We start from the raw sequence: 22,064 nt of genomic DNA on the forward strand, positions 1-22,064 counted from the left end.
CAGCTCAGCAGCATAAGCACCTGCCTGGCAAGTACAAGATCCTGAGTTTGAGCCCCAGTACTGGAAAAAAAAAAAAAAAAATCCTGGCTATAGTTCAAGACCACCACTGTCACCTTCCCAAAAGGCTGGTGGCCAAGTCTCAAGGTGGCACTTTCAACTGGTGGGGTCCCTGGAGTGGGCACTCCTTGTCCTCCACATCCTTCTCCCTTTAAGAAGAGACGGAGTCCTTGTTTCTTACTGTTCATGGAATTTATTGTCACTCATCAGCAGGCAGTGGGAGGGCAAAGCCACACCCCACCAAAGGCAGAGGTGGCCCTGGGCCACCAGCTTATTTACACAGGCTCCCCACAGAGGGCCACATCCTCAGTGGCAGCAGCTGCACTTCTCCGCCTCCGCCTTGGCCCCCTCCCCATCTTTGCACACACAGTCCTTGGCACACTTCTCACATTCCGCAGGGCAGCAGGAACAGCAGCCTGCAGATGAGAGGGGGCGTTCAGCTGGTTGCTCCTATCACAAGGGAGGTGAGAAGGACGGGTGTGGGGCTGGGAGGTGGTCCTGTTCAGCCAGGATGTTTTCACCCTCCTGCTCTCATGTCTCTGTGACTCAGCATCTGTGGTGCTGAGGCTGCGCTCCAGGCTGTTGCTAGAGGGTCACCCTGGACCTAGCCCATGCTCCTTCCGTGGGTGTCAGAGAGCTCCCAGGGATGGTATGGCTTAGGCTCAGGCTGAGAGAGTGCTAGACCTCAAGGAGGAAGCCTGCCAGGGTAAATGGCCTCGGAGGGGCCACAGGAAAAACTGTGAGAGGTGTAGCAGGCCAGGCAGCCACTGGGCTCTGTGCCTCCTCACATCCAAGAGACTAACAGACCCTCTCCCACTTCCTAACCCCTCCATGCGAACCACACTTCTGTGAGCTTGGGCAGGGTGCTCACACTGAGGGGTTCCCTCAGGCCTGAGAGGGGCCAAGGAGTGGAATTCCAGAGCTGCCCCCAGCTTTATTTGGATGGTCTCCCCAGATCCCGGAGGTTTTACAGAGAGGGCTCAAAGGAGGGGCTTGCTCTAGGACAGCGGTTTTAATCCTCAGCTGCCCTTTGGGGTCTTCTGTGAACTTACAGAAATTCCTCTCCTCCCCCACCCCCAGCATCTACTGCTTGGATCTCTGTCCCTTAAGGTCTGCCAGGGGTTTGCAAAGTGAGAACCGGGTCTTGGGTCCCTCTCGGCGGCGGGCAGGGAAGGGTGGTGCACTCACTCTTCTTGCAGTCGGTGCATTTGCAGCCCTCGCACTTGCAGGAGTCGGCGCAGGTGCAGGAGCCACCTAGAGGAGACGTGCACCGTAAAGGTTAATTAAAGCGGTGAACTCTGTGGCCCCAGGCTTTAGAAGAGATGAGCCGCCAATCTCCCCTCACTGCTCTTCCGGACCTGGACACTCTCATCTTTAAAAAGTTAAGAATAGGAGATAAGGGGCTCCTCCTGCTCCTGTCCTTGTGCAAAGCCTAGGGCGTGGGACTCTACAGTAAAGGGCTGTGCCTTGCCGAGGGACGGGTTCTCACCAGTAGGACAGGGGCAGCTCTCCGGGTCCATGTCGAGGCTGGCAGCCACTGGAGACACGGAATTGGCTTCTCCTGGCAACTGGACGCACTGCTTGACGGTTGGCAGCAGGGGGCGCGGCTTTTATAGCCCCAGGCGGGGGCGCGTGCAAAGCCCGCTGGGCTTCCGCCCCTGCTCTAGGCGGTGCTCGCTCTCCGCCTGTGCGCACTGCGACAGCGGTTCTCTGTCCTTGCTGTCACCGACTCGGATACCACGCAGGAGGAAGTGCGCACGCACCAGCTCTGAAGGTGCAGGGGGAGAGGCGTGCTGCGTACCCCTGCTTCTCATCCCACCCCCATCCCCGTCCTACAATTCTTGGCGTCAGTTTCACCCAAGCTGGGTGCTGGTCTGGGGGGCACAAAGCCAGATGCTGTTGCCCTGTTGGGTGCACTGACAGGGGACATTTTTCCTTGCATCCTGCCCAGCACCCTGATATCCCAGACTCTTGTCGCTCATTTGCACGAATCAGAAAAAGAGGGGGCCCGAGAGGCGTTTCAGAAAGAGCCAAGCCTAGAAGGTCTCAGTGATAGGATGTCACTGGGAATATTTTCCCCTTACCACCCCTAAAGCCCCTTCCCTGACTCATCTTACATCCAGGAAAGGTGCATATTAGAATCAAGGGAGAAGCTGATGTGATGACACACACCTGTAATCTGAGCTGCTCAGGAGGCTCTCAAATTTGATCTCAGCCTGAGCAATTTAGCAGGATCATGTCTCAAAATAAAATATCAAAAGGGCAGAGGATGTAGTTCATTGATACTGTGCTGCTGGGGTTAAGCCCCAGTACTGAAAATAAAAAATAACAACAAAAGCAGGGTGGTGTGGGGGTGTGATTTTCTAGACATTCCCAAATTCCCTGCATCCAGTCCCCAGTACAGGTGTGGGCTGGGAATTGGGGGTGCGAGGGGGAGGGCAGTTAAGAGGTCGAAACTGCTTTGAGAGGAGCTATTTTCTCTGTTCCAAGTCCAGACCTAGATCCAGCTCCCAGAATAACTTCCCCACCTTCTCAACTGACTGCTGGAATTCTGACACCGTGTGCCAAGGTGATGTTGGAAAGGTGACTCGAATTCCATTGTTACTATCTCTCCCACCTTCCAAGGGCTGAGCCCAAGAAGGCTCCTGGCCCAGCAGGTCAAGAGTGTAAGGCTTGCTAAAGTGGAGATGCTGCCTTCAAAAGGCAGGGCCATCCAGCAGCCCGGGGGCATGACATTTGGAAAGGAGAAGAGAAGGGGACAGGTAGGGGAGGAGCTCAGTGTCCTCGCTTGGTATGTGACCTGGACCAGTGGAGTCAAATGCACACACACACACACACACACACACACACACCGGTCCTCACTTCAGGCCCTGTTCCCAATCCAGGCGCTTCCTGAGAGGAGGGAGTTTGTGGAGACTTTTTATATTTATAATTAGCTTGGGGCCAACAGGTGAGAGCAGGAAGAGTGAGGGGTAGAGATCATGCAGGGTTGAACCAACTAAGGGATGGAAAATCCACGGTGAGCTCACAAAACAGCAAGGAGTCCAGCAAGCCCCAAACCCTGGTTGAAATTAATCTAGAGTAGAACTAAGACTGTGGCTTTGTTCTCAGAATTGCCCAATTTACTGGGACTGAACAACTGACCACGATTTGGGGACCCTGGTGAATGTGTACAAAAGGGAGTCTATAAATGTAACTATCTACAATAAAGTCTGGGAGCGATCTGGATTTTTTAGTAGAATGAATGTGGAGTGAGCAGTTGTACCCACAGGGCAGCTGAAGCTAGAGATGGCTCACTGGTCCAGGAGCCCCTGGTTTTTAGCTCTAACTTGCTGAGTAGCAGGAAGTCTCTCCCTAGTTTGTGCCCAGGTTTTTTTTTTTTTTTTTTTTTTTTTTAGGAAACAGGGATTGAACTCTCAGGCCCTTGCGCTTGCCAGGGAAGTGCTTATTCCACTGAACCATCTCCCTGGCCCTGTGCCCAGGTTTTCACATGAGTAGACCAGATGACTGCCAGTGGCTTCTATGGATAATGTTTTCCATTTGCTGGGAGTTTACCAATGCAAGTACCATGATGGGCACCATGTGAGACTAGGTACCTCACAGTATCTCATTGACTTTTTCCAATTATATTATTATTATTATTATTATTGGTGGAACTGGGGATTGAACTCAGCCCCTTGCACATGCCAGGCTAATGTTTATTCTACCCTAATATCAGATACTTTTTTTTTTTTTGTATTTTTTCGTATTTGGAAGGGTCTACAGGGTGTTCAGGGTCTTACTACTAGATCAGACTCGTAGTGATCTGCCTGTTTACAGCCTCTCAAGAGCTGGGATTACAGGTGTGTGCCACCATACCCAGTCTCAACTGCTGTCTGAGTGTGCTTCAGAGGCAGGGTCAGCCTGGCAGGGCCCGGGATTGAACCCCAAGCTCCTGCGCCTTATTGTAGGTGCTTTAATCCACTGAGCTAAAAAAAAAAAAAAAAAAAATCTACTGAGCTATTTGGCGTGCCCTTAGATACAGTTGACACTATTTTTTTTTCCTTTTTTTCTTTTTTCTTTTTTCTTTTTTTTTTTGTATTTTAGGGAAGGTGTAGGAGACACTTCCAGGTCCTTGTCTTGTCCAAGAAGCCAATATTTGTAATCCCAAAGTTACGTTATTGGAATCCCATCAAATTGATTCCAATCTACCGCTTACAATGTAGCCCATGGCGAAAATAAAGACACTAAATTATATCTTCAATGATCAGGGAATGAAGGGGCTCTAAGTCCAGCCACGAAGATGGCTTTCTGGACAGGGCCTCACCCAATGGCTTGAGGACTGACTGAGAATTGTGGGAAAGAGACTACTATGAGCTGAGCTGAGCTAGGTGGGTGGCCTAAATTTACCTCTGTGATATGCAGAGAGGATATGCAGAGAGAGTAATCTGATGTTTTGGTTAAGTCTGGTGCTTCAGCTTTTTTTTTTTTTCTTTTAATTTTATTTATTTGTGTGTGTATGTGTGTGGCTAGCTCAGCCCACCAGGGGGTGGGGCTGGCTGGCACGTGGTGCTGGGGGATTGAACCGAGGTCTCTGTGCTTTGCTAAGCTTGTTCTAAGTAGGTGCTTTAGACCACTGAGCCATCTCACCAGCTCTGGTGCTTCAGCTCTGGTGTAGCCTTTCAAGCCCCAGGAAGTCATGGCCTCTGTCTCTCGAGGCTCGATCCCAGCTGGCGCCGCGGAGCATTTAGCTCTACCGTCCTGTCTCAACTTGGCTCACATTAAAGAGCAGCTGGTATAGGTTACCAGGGAAACATGCACCCACCTTCAAAGACTATCACCAGCACCTCAGCTAGACCAATACACATTACTTAAGGCCAACTGAAGGATAAACAGAAGTCCTAGCCAGCTCTGTACATAACAATACAAGGAAATAGGGTCAGGCTCAGTCAAAATGGAGACAATCCTCTTCTTTCAAGGAGATCTGCTCAGGTGGTCCTCCACAGAAGGAGTCTACAGGGTGTTTAGGATCTCAGTCCTAGATTCTACTCATAGTGATCCACCTCTTTACAGCTTCCCAAGAGCTAGGATTACAGGCATGCACCTCCATGCCCAGTCTCAATTGCCATTCCTCAGGTGATGGGCATCTTGGTTGTTTCCAAGATTTGGCTATCACAAATTGTGCTGCTATAAACATAGGTACACATATATCACTATGATATGATGTTTTCAGATCCTCTGGGAAAATTCCCAGTAGAGGAATAGCTGGTTTAAATGGGATTTCCAATCCAAGTTTTGTTTTTGTTTTTTTTTTTAATTTTTTTATTTATTTATTTATATTTTTGTGTGTGTGTGGCCAGCTCAGCCCACCAAGGGGCGGGGCTGGCTGGCATGTGGTGCTGGGGATTGAACCGCGGTCCCTGTGCTCTGCTTTGCTAAGCTTGTTCTAAGTAGGTGCTTTAGACCACTGAGCCATCTCACCAGCCCATCCAATCCAAGTTTTCTAAGGAGTCTCCACACTGATTTCCATAATGGTTGCACCAGTCTACATTCCCACCAGCAGTGGAGAAGGGTTCCTTTTTCCCCACAGCCTCTCTAACATTTGTTTTTGGTTGATTTCTTTGTGATAGCCATTCTTTCTGGGGTAACATGATATCTCAATGTTGTTTTAATTTGCACTTCACGAATGGCTAGTGATGTGGAGCATTTCAACTACTGTCTCAGCATGCCCCAGGGGTGGGGCTGGCACGGCAGGCCTGGAGATTGAACCCCAGGTCCCTGTGCCTGCTTGCAGGCACTTTAATCCACTGAGTTATTTGGCCAGTTCTTGACACTATTTTTTGTAAGTGGGAAAACAGGCTCACAGAGACTAAGTAGCTTGTCCTGGTAGCAGAGCCAAGACTTCACTAACTCTAAGTACAATACTCTTCAACTGCTTCAACAGGGTCAGTTCTCTGTGAATCTCAGCTACTAGGCACTCTGGCCACTAGGCTCCCAGAGTTGAATGTGCTTTGAAAGCCTATACAAACTTCAGAGCACTGCAGAATCTTTGGATCTGCAACAAGGAAAGCTCTTTCTTCCTCTCTCCACCCACAGGCAGACCCACAGTCCCTGGAAGTACCCCTTTCAGCCCTCCATGGTCTGCAAAACCCAGACATGACAGGTGTCTAGCTGCCCTACAACACCGCAGGTGTTTCCCTCATCAAAGGTCATCAAATCTCTGACTTCACACTACCCTTTGAGGACTGACTGTACTCCAAGTGGACCCTAGCCAGGCCCCAGTTTCTTTCCCATTATGTCAGGGGCCCAAGCTCTTAGCTTCAGAAACTAACTTTATTTTGGGGGGGGGACCAAGGAATTGAACTCAGGCCCTTGTACTTCCCAGGCAAGCACTTATTCTACTAAGCTATCTTCCGGCCCCTTCATTGCCTTTCCAACTGTCACCAGATTATTATTATTATTTTATGTATTTTGTACAGGGTCTCACTATGCAGCTTGGACTCATAGTGATCCTCCAGTTTTCAGCCTCCTGGCCCTGGGATTATAGGTGTGCACCACCACACCAGGCTTGGTGCCCGGCTCAGCATGCCCAGGGGCAGGGTCAACACAGAATGTGGTGCCTGGGGTCAAACTCAGTCCTTGTGCTTGCCTAAGTAGGTGCTTATTCCACTGAGCTGTCTTGCCAGCCCTGTCACCAGATTATTAATACACCTGGGGTCTTACCCTTGAGCTGCAAAGTATCTCTGCCCACTCTATCTTGTCCTGGCCCCACCCATTCAGGGGTTTGTGCATCAAACCTGAGATTCTTTCTAGAAACTCATGTGTTTTTTTCCCTGCCTAGCCAATAAAGAAACCAAGACAGCATAGGTCTTGGTCAGCCATGAAGCAAGGTTGCAATGAAGCTAAAATTTGAACTGCATCTTCACTCTGATTCCACGGGTCAAACTTCCCAAAGTGAGATGATTTTATAAATTAACCTCAAATTACATAATAACAAGGTTATTACTCTTTTGCTTTTCTGTAAGTCTTCCTGATGACCTTGAGGAGACTCAGCATGGCGCCAAGCTGGTCCAGATTCTCTCTTTAACAGAGAAAGGGCAGAGGAGTCAGGGAAAGGACAGGAAAGAAGAACACAGTGCTTAGCTAGAAATTGCATGGCTCTGCTTTAGTGTCTCTGTATTTATCTCCATGGTTACCTCCTGTTTATGGCAAATGATTCAGTATCTTCTCAATAGCAGTGACACAGATTTCTTTTTAAAATAAATTTCAGTATAATACTAGACCAGCTGATATGTGATTATGACTAAAATTAGGCTTTCTCCAGGGACAGTAGCTAGGGAAACATTGCCCTCCATGAGGTTGGTATCCTGCATGCTGAAATCCAGCTTGGATGCTGGTTTTATTTCTTGTCCTCTCCTGTGTCCTCCTAGCCAGGCACTTTTGTATCAAAGGCCACAGAGAGATTCTGCTCCTTTATGGCCATTGGTGGGGTAGGAGTTGTTGACTACCTCCATTTTTCTTAAGGTGGCCAGGTTGGCCTCAGCCAGTAACTGCAACTATCCATGACTCTATGGACTGGAACACAGGGTGCTTCTTATGGGACCAAACCTCCTAATTTAACAGGGATATAGGTGGCTTGATGTCTCTGACTTTGTGATTTTGGGCAAGGCCTATGTTGTACCTCATCTGTTAAAGTAAGGCAGGCAGGTGGTAGCATGGCATGCTTTTTTAGGAGTCTCTGAAGCACTGCTCACCCTTGGGGTGAGGAGGGCAAGGACAGGACAGAGCAGGGAGGGACCCCTAGCCAACTCTGGGGTAAGAGCCCAGCTGCATCAATAAGCCTGCAAGAACCGGGCAACTAAGATCCCAAAAAGCTGGACTCCTGCCCACCTTCTAATCAGGGAGGTGTTTGAGGAAGCATCATACAACTTGCCTGGATCATAGAAAATCTATTCTCATGCGTGGCTGGGGCAAAGATCTGTGATTGGGGGGAGGAGGGAGTTATTGTGGAATGGTAGGGAGCCACTTTACCTGGGGCTCCAGAAAAAGCCCACAGGGCCCCTGAACTATCGGGACTCCTCCAGTGCGCACGGCTGCTCCCCCAAGCAGGTGTGTGATGGGGTTCTCCGTACTGCCTATCCTTCTGACCTCCCTGACACTGCTGCTAGAATCTCACAGCTGCAGTGCGTGCGTGAGGTACCTAAGGGTAATGCGTCAGTGTCAGACCAGAGTTTGAATTTCCTGTTTTCCTCATTCATAGGAAATAATAACGCTTTTATCTCTTGGTTATGGTGAACATTCAGTAAGATTCTTCGTGCAGACTGTTCACCTGCAATATGTGCTCAATAAAGTCATCCTATAGACTAAGTGCGTACTTTGGCAAGTGCAGGGACCAGGGTTCAATTCCCGGTCCTGCATGCCGCGCTGGCCCGCCCCTGCGGGTGCACTGACCGGGAGCCGAGTCCAGGCATGGTAACACATGCCTGTATTCCCAGCACTGGGGAGGCTGAAAACAGGAGTTCGAGCTGTGTAGTGAGACCCTGTACCAAATACATTAAAAAAGGGCTGGGGAAATAGCTCAGTGGCATGAGCACCTGCCTGGCAAGCACAAGGTCCTGAGTTCAATCCCTAGTACCACAAAAAAAAAAAAAAAAAAAAAAACAACCAAGCGAACAAATACATTAAAAAAAAAAAAAAAGTCATCCTAGTATCATTTTCCTATTTGTAAATCCGAGGTTCTTGAGGTTAGCTAGTAGCAAATCCACTCTCCACTCAGGCAGACCTTAGCTCCTCCTGCCACCAGGGTGAGGTACTCCAGCGCCCCCTGCCGCCAGGGTGAGGTAGCTCCAGCCTGAGGCCAACTGAAAAAGGGAAGACTTGGCGGTAGCTCATCTCCTCTTGCTACCCTGGCTCATTCCACCCTCAGTGTAGACGTCAAAACTTATACTCCCAGTCCCTGTCACACATCCCTCTTCTCTAAAACAGCTGCCATTGGCCCCCTGACAGACCTCCTAGTGCAGACTGGTGTCATGGTTCGCCCTCAGGAAGGATAGACAGACTCAGGAAGATGTCAGACTCAGACTCTGGAAGAAGACTCTGCTGTCTAGAACCCTGTGTTGGTGGTGTCTAGGAGGTTGAGGGGAGGAATGAGAGAATCCAGAGTGGGGCTTTGTTTGTCTGGCTCTCAAATGGTCCTGGTTGTGCAGGGTCCATGGATGAATATTTATAAATAGCTTAGCACAGTACTTGGTATGCATTAAGTGTTCAGCACCCAGTTAAGAATTTAATAACTATTATCTATTGGTGTTATTATCTTTTTTCCCCCCCTGTATTTTAGGGAAGGATCTACAGGGTGTTCAGGGTCTCACTACTAGATCAGACTTGTAGTGATTCTCCTGTTTACAGCCTCCAAAGTGCTGGGATTACAGGCACATGCCACCACACCCAGTCTCATTAGCTGTCTCAGCGTGCCCCAGGGGCTTGGCGGGCAAGGCAGGCCCCCAAGATCGAATCTCCCACCCCAGGCTGCTGCGGTGTTATTATCATTGAGTGAGAATCTGAGCGCAGGCTCTCAGTTTCAAGGAAGTAATAGGGCAGCCACTCCAAGCCCTGTGGGTGCATTGGGATGGCATCCTGCTTGTTGGAGACAGGAGGGACTGCTCTGCCTCCTGGCAGGTGTAACAGATAGCTCTGTGTCCCTCCCAAGGTGATGGCGACCTCTGCAATTGCAGAGAGTGACTCAGCTGGGACCTTCTCAGAGATTAACAGACAAAAGCTTAAGATGGCTGCAGCCTTACTAAAAACTCTGTTTATGGGGCACCTACTATGTGCAAGGATGCTCTGCTACAATTTTTCTCCACAGCCCTGTGAGGGAGGCACACTTCAGATGAGGGCATTGAGCTTCAAGAGGCTAAATGAAGCCAGCGGTGGTGGCGTCCGTCTGTAATCCCAGGGCTCTGGGAGTCTGAGGCAGGAAGATCCCAAGTTCAAGCCTAGCCTGGGTAACTTAATGACATAGAGGAGACCTGTCTCAAACATTTTTTAAGAAGACTAGAAACATACCTCAGAATAAGGGCCCTGGGTTCAATCTCCATCATGGGGGGGAAAGAAGACGAATAACTTGGCCAAGTCTCACAGTTAGGGAGGAGTGTCGTTTCTGCCTCCAAAGCCCACACCCTCTCCATTGCACTTCCATGCTGGTTCATGGGTGGAGAGCGACAAACCTGTCTAGGGAGGCTCCCACTGATTTCCAAAGAGGGACAATGACAGTGCAAATTAAGAAAGTACTCAGTACCAGGAAGCACATAGTTAATCCTGTTTCTCCTTTTGCCAACTGAACCCAACCCTACAAGACACCCTGGAGCTGCTCTGGGATCTTGGAGAAAGCTCTATTCTCACCCACTCCTGTACCTGTTTGATAGGAGTGGGCATGAATGCACAGTATCTCAGGGCTCTGCAGTGCCCACAGTGTGGATGAGAGCCAGCGATGTCCCCCTATCCTGTGCCAACCTCCAGGGACTTCTGCCCCTCCAGGGACTAGCTGTCTAGCAAGTCATCTCTTAGGAAGTCTGCAGGAAACTTCTACCAGCTTCTCCTTCCAGGTTCATATCTACCTGGTCACCCAGTCCTGAAATGACGCAAATAATCAAACCAGGACAACTAATGCCCACCCTCTGTTGCCTTGGGATTTCTTTTAGGCACAGAGACTTTTTGTGACTGATTCAGCATTCAAGTCACTAGCCAGGTATAGTTCCATGAGACATTCTAGACCAACACTGGGAAAACAGAAGTCAGGCTAAGATTGGGTTACCCTCAAAGGAGACTCTGTACCCAAAGTAGTTTCTTTTTCTAGGTGGAGATCCTAGGAAACCATAGCAAGGGAATGAGGAAGTACAGGGAGGAAGGAAGGAATGGAAGAAGAGAGAAAAGAAAGGAAGGAAAGAAGAAAGGAAGGAAGGAAGAAAGGAAGGAAAGAAGATTAAGGATGAATGAGCAAATTACTGCCATAGACTACTGGTACTGAGTGCTTCTGGAGACTTCTGGGAGATAGTACAGAAAGTCTCAGAGCTGTCCTACCTGAGGTGAGAAATGCTAAGTATTTATCCACCAATTTATCTTTGTCAGTGGTCATGGTCTGTTCCTGGGCACTATCTCCCCAGAGCCTGAGCAGGAGTCTGGAGTGCTCGTGCAGCAGGAGAAAGCCCCACACAGTTGCAGCATTTCACAGGGAGCAGCCGTCTACAGGACGGTGCACGTGGGCAGCTGTAGGATCCCCCAGGATGTGAGCATTTCTGGGTCCTGCTGGGTTAGGGTACAACAATGCTCTGAAACACCAAAAAAAATCACAAGTGAAAACTTTATTGCTCCAACCATTTTACATGAATGTTACCAACACCACCTTTGGACAGATATATAAAAAGCACAATTTACTGTACAATCGTTTTAACTTTTTGACTCATGCACTGTACAGATACTTCCCAGGATCTTTCCCACCATGACAGATGGGTTTCAGGCACAACAGCTGCACTTGTCAGAACCCCCTTTGCAGATGCAGCCCCGGGCACACTTGGCACAGCCTGGGGGGCAGCAGGGACAGCAGCCTACAAGTATTAGAAGATGAACAAATCAGCTTGGGGTCCACATTTCCATTTTGCCCCCACGCCGATTCATATTAGCAGAAATCTTTGACAGGAGGTTATGGGACATTAGCTGAAAAGGATCTCAGTGGTCATCTAGAGTTGTCAGAGACCCAGAGAAAGTAACAGGTTGCAAAGGTCATGAACAGTGGTAGATACAAGACTAGAACCCAGGGCTCATGACTCCATGACAGCGCTGTACCCCCTTTGCCACTGGACAAAACAGAAGCTCTCCACAGTCCTCTTCCTGCTGCTACTCCATGGGTGCCCTCCTGCCTGGGTTGGCCGCAGCCCCGGGGATCTGTGTCTCAGGCATCTACACTAACTGCATTCCAGATCCCTCCCAAGGAGGTAAAAGGCATCCAGGAACCCTTCCATCACACTATGGCTGGATGGTGGAGGATGAAGGATCGGGCCTTTCTAGCTCCTGACCAGCAGTGTCCCCAGTCACCATACTCACTTTTGCGACATGTTTTACAGCTGCAAGTTGTGCATTTGCAGTTGTCTCCACAGATGCACATTCCTCCTAGAAGAGAGGACATGACCACCATGACCATGAGGACAGTGATGGAATAGGACATAAGGTTTGCTGCAGGCTGTCACAGTGGCAGTGCTATTGGGCTCGGCTTGGGAACAGGAGGGTGACACTGCTGCAGAATATTGTCCTCGTGTTGAGGACTGTCCAGTGGCTCCAGCCACAGACCATGGATGGGGACTGGAATGGCGTGTCAAACTCACTTAGAGTTCGCTAAAATGCACTTTCCTTGGCCCCAACCCTTAAGATAATCTGATTCATGAATTTGGGTGAGAAAAGGAATCAGTGTTTGTAAAAAGCAGCCCAGAGGATTCTGATGTATAATCCAGATTGAGAACCACTAGACTGGGTAAGCTCCAGTAAGCCAAGGTTCCTCTTGGAATTCTTAAGTCCTCCATGCCCCTTCCTCTCTGCAAGCAAAGGTGGAAACCCTGAGCAGGGAGAAAAAAGGGCAAGCAGCATGAGCGAGTCCACAGTGAGCACCATGCCTTGTTCTCTTTCTTCCTTTTTTCTGTTCTACTGGGAATCGAACTCAGGACCTCACACCTGCCAGGCAGGCACCGTACCACTGAGCTATATCCCCAGTCCCATGTCTTGTTTTCTTATCACAATCTCCCATGCTTGTTTCCTTTTAAACTCATCCTATTACTGTCAGTTTCAAAATGCTAAATCTTCTGTCTCTTTAGCAAGCTTTTGGTACAGACATGCATTGTTAAAAATGAGAGAAGCTTGTGAGACTCCCAGAAACCATTTTCCAAGGCTGTGAAAGCCCAGGACAGCTGTGAAGCCCAACCTGGCTCCTGGGTAACACGCTTCCATGGCAACAAGCAGCTTTAGAGACTCAGAGATCTACATAGGCTCCCCTGACATCTCCAAGTGCTTAATGATTTTTGCATTTTCATAACAACCCTGGGATAAAGGTAACTGGGAGTTGGAGATTAGTAACCTCCATCTACAGAAAAGGAAACTTGGATCCAGGAATATTCAGTTTAAAAGAGTAAAGGGCAACAGCGTACCATGTGGCTAGGTTCTGGGCTAGAACGATCTCTTGCTCCAACTCTGGTGGCCACCCCTGGAGGCCTATGGCTAGAGGTATTTAGGTGCCCTTCTCAGCCACTGTCTGTGTCAAGAACATCAATTTCAGCAAATCAGGTTCCTGCATGCTCCTTGTTGGATGCTGTTGCAACTTCCCAGGACCCCAGGGGGCAGGCTCACTCACCAGACATGCAGGTACATTCCCCAGGGTCCATGGTCCAGGTGTGTGAACAGCTCCTGTGTGTGAAGACTGAAGAAGGGAGGCTGAGGAGCGGCCACAGTGTTCCTATTTATAGCTGTGTAGGTGTGGACTGCAGCTCACCCCACCTCTCCCTGGGGCCAGACGCCCTGCACACGGCCCAGCCAGACGCTGAAGACTGGGGGTTGGAGAGAGCAGGCAGAGGAGGTCAGGGGAGAGATGGTGAAGTAGTCATTTGAGTGGCTTGTCACAAAGGGATACAGGTGGCTGTACCCACTCCTGTTAAGGTATCAAGGAACCAGGCTCAGGCTCAAATTGGCAGCTCCATGCATCCAGCCTACAACTCCTGTGCACTCTTGTATTATCTACCGTTTCCGTTCCCTTCTTCTTTAGGGCTACTCCAACCATGGTTCACAGCCTCATTCATGTCACTCTTGTTGACTCTAAAAGCTCTTCCCAGGGGTGAGAGGGTAGAAGTTCAGGGTCATGTCTTCCCCTGGAGTTTGCAACCTCGCCTTCTAGACTACACTAGCAGTGGTAGAAGCAAGAGAGGACCTAGGGGCTTTAACCAGTTCCTAAGCTCCATCACAATCCTATTCTTTGATAAAGGCAACTGCCTAGCTTTCAGTTTTATGGAAAGTGAGACTCCAAATGTACCCACAAGCTGCTTTCTCACCTACAGAAGTTCTGGGGCCCCCACTGAATGCTTTTCCTCTATAAAGCTACCTCTGATCTCTCCCTCTCTGGGCTGGAAGAAATCTCTCTCTGTCCCCTCTGAGCTGTGCTTGCACATTTCCCACGCCATTTACTCATCTGTACTCTGCTGTATGATTATTTGAACATAAGGCTAAGCAGGTAGGCAGGCTCCTTTTTAAAATTTTTTTTATTTTATTGAGAAATAAATATGAATGAGACAGTTTCAAAGCTGAATAATAGGACAGTTTTGATAATCAATACGTTGTACATTGTTATCTTCTTAGTGGTTATCCATAGTACAAGATGCAGACAGGATATCCTGTCCAAACACTATTAGTACACTTCTTTCTTCTCACTGAATTAAGCAAAAGTAGTTGTATATCTATCTTAACTATTTTGTATATATAAATACAAAATGATCTTTCCTTTGTATCCCCTTTTTTGTTTAGTCCTATCAGAGGTGAATATTCTATTGGCCTCTAAATACTAAGGTGTTTGAATTTAGCTAAACAATCCAACACTGTCTAGCAGTCTATAATATTAGTGGGTTATCCTCAGAAGTTATTGACTTGAGCCTTTTACAGCTTATCGTATTAATATGGCTTTCCTTTATATACTTCGCTTTTATACTTTTCTGCTGGATGGTTAAGACCAAGATAAAGCAAGACCTGTATAGCAAGAAATGTAACTTTTGTATCTGACAAGGTCAGTCAAGTCCCTTCAGGATTTATCCTGTAGCCCTGTACTGCACTTTGTAGATCTTTTGTCAGTGTCAGCCATGAGGATGAGTCACGGCCATTGCTTGACAAATTTGCTCTCTGTGAAAGCCTGAGAGAATGTTTAAGGCAGGCTCTTACTTACCTATCCCAAAGTGGGAGGTCACAGGGGAAAGACTGGTGTCTCTCTGCCTGCTCAGTGTTCTGCACAATGGGTAGTACGTTTTGAATGCATGAATCTGGCGAATACCAGAATGACTGGAGTCACGAGTGAGAGTGAACAAATGAAGGAAAATGAGCGATGGACAAACACACGAATCTCCTGAGGCTATCCTGAGGACTTGTCCTGAGAAGTCACCATGCAGAAAAGGCAAACTATGGGGCCTGGCCATAACCAGTAGAGTCAATTCCTGCCAGTTCTCAGCTTGGTGGATTCTCCACCACTCATCTATAAGGGCCATCTGAAGGGCCAGGGAGATAGCTCGGTAGAATAAGTACTTGCCTGGTAAGTGCAAGGACCTGAGTTCAATCCCCGGAGATAGATAGATAGATAGATAGATAGATAGATAGATAGATAGATAGATCATCTGGGTTGGGCTCAAACTTGCAATCTTTCTGCCTCAGTCTCCCCAAGTGCTGGGATTATATGTAGACCTCATTGCATTCAGCTAAAACCATAGATTTTCTTTTCCTTTTTTTGTGGCCAGTTCAGCCCACCCTGGGGAGAGGGCTGGCATGGAGTGTGGTGTCAGGGATTGAACCGTGGTTCTTGTACACTTGCCTAAGCAGACACTTTAGACTGCTGAGCTATCTTGCTGACCCCCTCTTTTCTTTTCCTTTTTATTTTTTAATTGGGAATCAAACTCAGAACCTCAAGCCTGCCAGGAATGAGCTGTGCCATTGAGCTATATCCCCAGCAGAACCACAGATTTGAGTCGAGAAAGTCTTTCCCCCTACCCCCAGCAGACCCAGGGATTGAACTCAGGCCCCTATGCTTGCCAGGCAAGGCCTTATTCCACTGAGCCATCTCCCCAGCCCCGAGAAAGTCTAATGAGAAGGGATTTGATGCCATTGTCATAAGAAGGGCACTGGGACAGACTTTAGGGAAGGAGTGGTAGAGGTAAGATTATACTGATCAGGAATGGTCCCTGACCTATATAGGTGTTCACAGCTTAGTAAAGTTAACCAGTCCTCACCTTCCTGGTGCTCCTCACATGAATCCTGATGTTACTGATGCCTTGAGGTCTTGTCACCTGCATGGATGCTGATAACCACATGCTGGCAACCCTCAAGTTGTCACACATTTCCAGCCTCTGAGAGTGACACTCCAGATGACCTTGGGGTCATTTTCATCTCATTAAAATGGTAAAAATATACCTACTGGAATCACAACAGATCAGGCTAAGGAAGAAAAGAGGGAGCTCCCTGATTCTTTCAGGTCTCCTTTCTTTCTATGAATTTCTCTCGTGACAACATATACACTGCACCATCCTAACCCAGTCTAATAAAAACCCAGACCCCAGTGAGACTGGCTCTGAGAGAAGGTGCCTCGAGAACAGGAGCATCCCTTATCCATGCACTGGTCATTTAACAGAATGTCCTGTCTGCTTGCAGGACTGTTTGGTTATTTGTGAATAGTACTGAGCAGGAAAAGCACCTGCAAATTCAGTCTCACAAGCACCAGACACTGTGCAGTGTTCTAAGAAGCCAAGGATGGGTACAAACAAAGCCATCTGAAAGTCAGGAGCAAATATCAGTCCAGAGGGGGCCTGGAAAATGACTCAGTAAAATAAGCACTTACCTGGCAAGTGCAAGGGCCTGAGTTCAATCCCCAGTTCAAAAAAAAAAAAAAAAAAAAAAAATCCATTGACTGACCTTATCAGATACAAAAGTTACATTTCTTGTTATATAGGTCTTGCTTTATCTTGGTCTTAACCATCCAGCAGAAAAGTATAAAAATGAGGTATATAAAGTAAAACCATATTAATATGCTGAGCTGTAAAAGGCTCAAGTCAATAACTTCTGCGGTCAGTCCACTACTATTGTGGACTGCTGGACTGTGCTGGATTGTTTGACTGAATTCATGTACCTATAGTGTTTAGATGCCAATAGAATACCCATCTCTGGCAGAACTAAACAAAAAAAGGGGATACAAAGAAAGGACCATTCTGTGTTTGTATGTACAGAATAGTTAGGATACAGCTACTTTCATTTAATTCAATGAGAAGAAAGATTTGTACTAATAGTATTTGGACAGGATATCCTGTCTGCTTCTTTTTTTTTAAATTTTATTTATTTATTTATTTATTTATTTATTTATTTATTTATTTTGTGTGTGTGTGTGTGGCCAGTTCAGCCCACCAGGGGGCGGGGCTGGCCAGCATGTGGTGCTGGGGGATTGAACCTTGGACCCTGTGCTTTGCCAAGCTTGTTCCAAGTAGGTGCTTTAGACCACTGGGCCATCTCACCAGCCCATTGGGCCATCTCACCAGCCCCTGTCTGCTTCTTGTACTATGGATAACCACTAAGAAGATAACAATGTACAAGGTATTAATTATTGAAACTGTCCCATTAATCAGCTTTGAAAGTGTCTCATTGATATTTGTTTCTCAATAAAATAAAATTAAAAACAAAACAAATCTCAGTCCACAAAACCCACAGTGGGGTTTCTCCAAAAGTCCAGAGTTTGTGTCACTGGTTGATATGAATCCTTGCTTCTGTGGTAATAGAGATGAAGACTGCAGTGACAGCCTGAATTTACAGGCAAAAGCTTTAATTGAAAAGTAAGAGAAGATAAGGAGCGACTTTGTGTGGCAGAGAACTGGAGTAGGCACAGCTCCAACCAAGATTAGACTGTCTGTTAACAAAGGAAAGAAGCCAGCTTCTATGGGCTTGCTGAGATGGGTTTGGATCTGGTTGATCACTACCTCCTCCTGTTTTACAATTCTAGAGAAATCCTCATGCCTTGCAGGGCAATCCTGTTGCCATGACATGATTGCTCCTGTGAAGGTACAGGGTATACAGTGTGTGTGTGTGGTCAGTTTTGCAGAAACTCTGCCAATATCCAGGGTCCAAGGTGGCTGCAAGTTTCAGGGAAATGACCAAGGCTTCTGGGGTCTGGTGCAGGCTGCTGTAAAAGCTGATAGCTGAATGTTGCTGCAAATCTCTTACCTTGGTGTTCTCAAACTTGAAGAGCATAGGATAGGTTAGGTAAATTTAAGTCTGGTAAACCTTATATTACCAGTTTTGAGGCCCTACCTGAATGACTAACCTGCTTTTATGCACGCTTGAGTAAGGATCTGACTCAAAGTTTTTGTTTTGGTTTGTTTTTGTAACATGGTGTCACCATGCAGTCCGGGCTGACCTTGAACTCACTATGTAGCCAAGACTGAGCTCAGACTTGTCATCCTCTTGCCTCATTCTCGCCACCCCCCAACAAGTGCTGGGATTAGAGATGGGCGCCATACCTGTCTCCTGCCTGGCCCAGAGTTTTTTTATTTTATTATTTATTTGTTTATTTGTGGAACTGGGGATTGAACTCAGGCCCTTGCGCTTGCCAGGGAAGCGCTTATTCCACTGAGCCATCTCCCTGGCCCCTCCTGGCCCAGAGTTTTAAGGTAATAAAGTAGATAGATACAGAAGCAGGAAGAGATCCCAAGCTTTGTGCTGATTTTAGGTACACTTTGGACATCTCTACTCCCAAATAGAGTCATTTTTTTCCTCCACTGGTACTGGAGGTTAAACTCAGGACCTTTGTACCAGCCTTATCCCCAATCTTATGCTCAAACTGGGTTTGAGCTTTTGGTCCTCCTGCCTCAGCCTCTCAGAGTGCTGGGATTACAGGGATAAGCTATAATTCCTGGCAAGTCCCTATTTTTTGTTTAGTTCTTTGATTTTTTTTTTTTTTTAAACAAAAGCAGCTTTTAAGTTCTGATCTACTTCAAAAGCAAACACAAATCGTGCTTTAATGACTAACAACTTAAGGGCCTAGGAGTTTACCTGTCCTCTGTCCCTCTGGTGATCCCTACGATTTTATTCTCTCATCAAATTTATTCTTGGAGACATGATAGCAAAGGCTCTATTTGGGAGAGTGAGAGGGTGGGGAAGAATGTAAACCATACTTTGAAAAAGTAACCAATCCTGCAGTGAGGCCAAGGAGTGCACTTGCCCTTTGTCCTCACAGTGGTCTCTCATCTCTAGTTCTAGCAAGGACAGGCCCAACTCCGTGAGCCCAGAGAGAGGCAGAGGTTCCTTTTTACCCTATCGGAGCCATCTCTCCTCCCTCCTCACTGCCTGTGCCAACATTGTCTTCCTCCTTGGAAGATTTACAGTGTGATATTGCTTAAGCCCCCAGTTCAATGAAGCATTAAAATTCTATCCCTTCTACTTTCCTATTTCCCAATTCCTGGGCTCTGAAGGTTGAAGCAAACATGTGCAGCACCGGCCAGGCTTGTCCAGGTTGAACACGAGCAGTGCCAGGGACGTCCAGTTCTTTTTAATAGTTTTTCCCCTAAATGCTGGGGAGGAGCAGTCACTAGCCCACTGTTCTGTTTTTTAGCTTCTGATCTCTGGACAGCAACCCAGAATCAGGAACTCCTATACCACACAAAGAACATACAAAGGCCAGCAAGCACAGCTTAAAGCCACAATTAGAAAAGAAGTATTCTGGGGAAAAAGGGTACCAAAAATTATCAAAATATCATGTATAAGATACCAATTTTCTCAAATGAATGTTATGTATTATACAATATATTATTAATTATTATGTACACTAAATAAAATAAAATATTTCTTTGGAGAACTGAGCAATTTCATCTTCTTAGGGAATTCCAAGAGTCTTGAAATTTATTTACTTATTTATTTTTGGGAAGGGTCTACAGGGTGTTCAGGATCTTGCTACTAGATTGGACTCATAGTGATCTGCCTGTTTACAGCCTCCCAAGAACTGGGATTACAGGCACATGCCACCATGTCCAGTCTCAATTGCTGTCTCAGCATGCCCTGGGGACGGGGCCAGCACGGCAGGCCCAGGGATGGAAACCCTGGCCCCTATGCCTGCTTGCAGGTGCTTTACTTCACTGAACTATTTGGCCAGCCCGAGTCTTGAAATTCTGATGGAGCTCTTGACCCTCTTTGGAGAGGGTATGGGATGCACACACAGTTCAAGGCTTCTGTGTAATTACCCTTGCTGAGGGCGATGGCCTGGAAAGATGTTTCTCTTTGTGGTGGGCGTGACCCAGCAGGTGGCATGGCCGGCTCCTCCCAGGGCCGTTGAATTTTCCTGCACTTGGCACCACTGTCTGCGCTCCCCAGCCCAGCCTTGTTCTTGGGGAGCCCACGGGAGGTTAGCTTCGCTCAGGAGCTGCTGAGTCCCTCTTGCGGCTGGGGTGGTCGTTGTCTGCAAACGCATCCTGGCCTTGTAACTGGGCTGAAGGGCTTTCTGTGCTTGAGCTGCTGAGGAAGCACAGGGTGAGGTGGAAGAAACACAGCACCAGCTCTAATGGGTGATAGGCCAAGCTCGTGGGTCATTTCTTCAGTGACCAACGTGTCACATGCCAAGCCGAGCAGGACCTGTCTCAAGGGTTAAGACTGTGACTGGGACAGACACAGTGAGAAGACAGAGATGCTGCGCCTTGGTCCCATCTTAGTCACCCATCAGACACATGCTCAAGAGAGACTTACTGTTCTCCAGAAAAGTGGCCTCATGTCCCTGAGAAGTAACCTGGGCAACTTTACTATAAACCACAGTCACAGATGCTGTCAGTAGCACAGCCAGGGGATGCTGAGAATGCAGTGACCAGTGGCGTGACCTCTGGAATTAGTGATTTTAAGTTCACTAAGAGCAAGAGAAGCTGGAGGGCTTATTTAGGGTTTTTTCCCTGATAAAAATTTCTCATTTCATGCAAACACTCTACTTTCATGGTTTTATTTGAGTCTTGTGATAGCTCTATTGAAATATGTCATGCTGCAAAGGGAAAAGTTTACTGCTCCTAAGGGCTTATTTTGCTGCCCCAGCCTTTTCTACCATCTTTGTGCCGCCATAGTGGTCTCTAACTGTCTCATTTGGAGGAGAACTTAGCCTTCCACCTATAGTGTCCTCTTATGTATCTATTTACTTATTTATGTATTTAGTACAGCATCTCACTATGTAGATCGGACTTGTAGTGATTCTCCTGTTTTCAGCCTCCCAAGTGCTGGAATTACAGGCACGTGCCACCATGTCCAGTCTCAATCACCATCTCAGTGTGCCCCGGGGGCAGGGCTGGCACAGCACACAGGGGATCAAACCCTGGCTGCTGCGCTCTGCCTAAGCAGGCACTTTAATCCACTGAGCTATCTGGCTGGCCCCTCCTCCTATATATCTAAACTCATAGATAGGACTCAGAATGAGGTGTAGGGGCAAAATCAAAGCAGGCAAGAGTGTGCTCCTCACCTTGAATCTTACGCAGTCACACTAGAAGAACATTGAGAAGCCAGGGACCAGGCACTTCTTGACCAAATGAGGACACAGGAGCCCAGAGAGGTGGGGCCAACGCCTCAGTCACTAAACTCAGGCTGTGGGAGGAGGAATTTGAACTCTACTCCTTTCTCGTTGCTAGCACCCACTCTTTAGATCTGAAGTACTTGTGACCACATTGTTCAGCAGTTTGAAGCCTGTGTGGCTTTATAAACTGTTTATTAATTATATATTTATTAGAAAAAAGTTCAAACATACTGAAAAGTACAAAGAGCACTAGACCTCCCACCCAGAATTAGATGTCAACGTTGTCATGTTTGCTTCAGCTCTTTTAATTATAAGAAATTTAAAAAAGATTAACAAGCCCAGGGCTTTAAACATCACCTGTGCTCTGGTGACTTCTAGCTCACCCTCCCAGCCTGGGCCTCTCCTCTGAACTCTAGACTCATATTTCTGGTTGCCACTCAACAGCTGCACGTGGAGGCCACACAGCACCTGTAACCTGGTTCACCCCTCTTTGCTTCTACCAGATCTTCCCATAGGCTCATCTGCCTCCCGTGGCTGGAACCTGGTTGGGGCTACCATCAGCTCCCACCTAGATCCAGCACGTGTCACCCTTGCATGCCCCTTACTGCTGCCCATCCTCTTGACCTCCCCATCCTTTGTGTTTGCCATACAACTCTCAGAGTGATTTTACTAAAAGTTATATCATGTCCCTGTTTTTCCCTCAGTTACTGGGAGGATTTCTTTCTTT

The 22,064-nt window shown here is 47.5% G+C and overlaps 2 protein-coding genes across 2 annotated transcripts; both read right to left on the minus strand.

Annotated features, from left to right (window-relative positions):
• Positions 1–245: 245 nt before the first annotated feature.
• On the minus strand, positions 246–1,759 carry Mt3 (metallothionein 3). The gene is made up of 3 exons (XM_004626054.2): positions 1,547–1,759; positions 1,246–1,311; positions 246–473 (listed from the first exon to the last, which is right to left on the minus strand). The coding sequence occupies exons 1-3, from the start codon at positions 1,575–1,577 to the stop codon at positions 364–366; spliced, it is 207 nt and encodes a 68-aa protein (XP_004626111.1). The 5' UTR covers positions 1,578–1,759; the 3' UTR covers positions 246–363.
• Positions 1,760–11,373: 9,614 nt separating this feature from the next.
• Mt4 (metallothionein 4) lies at positions 11,374–13,561 on the minus strand. The gene is made up of 3 exons (XM_004625974.2): positions 13,427–13,561; positions 12,133–12,198; positions 11,374–11,636 (listed from the first exon to the last, which is right to left on the minus strand). Exons 1-3 carry the CDS (start codon positions 13,455–13,457, stop codon positions 11,545–11,547), a joined length of 189 nt encoding a protein of 62 aa, XP_004626031.1. The 5' UTR covers positions 13,458–13,561; the 3' UTR covers positions 11,374–11,544.
• Positions 13,562–22,064: the final 8,503 nt, after the last annotated feature.

This window comes from Octodon degus, unplaced genomic scaffold, assembly GCF_000260255.1.
Source record: "Octodon degus isolate 3935 unplaced genomic scaffold, OctDeg1.0 scaffold00011, whole genome shotgun sequence".
NCBI classification, from domain to species: domain Eukaryota; kingdom Metazoa; phylum Chordata; class Mammalia; order Rodentia; family Octodontidae; genus Octodon; species Octodon degus.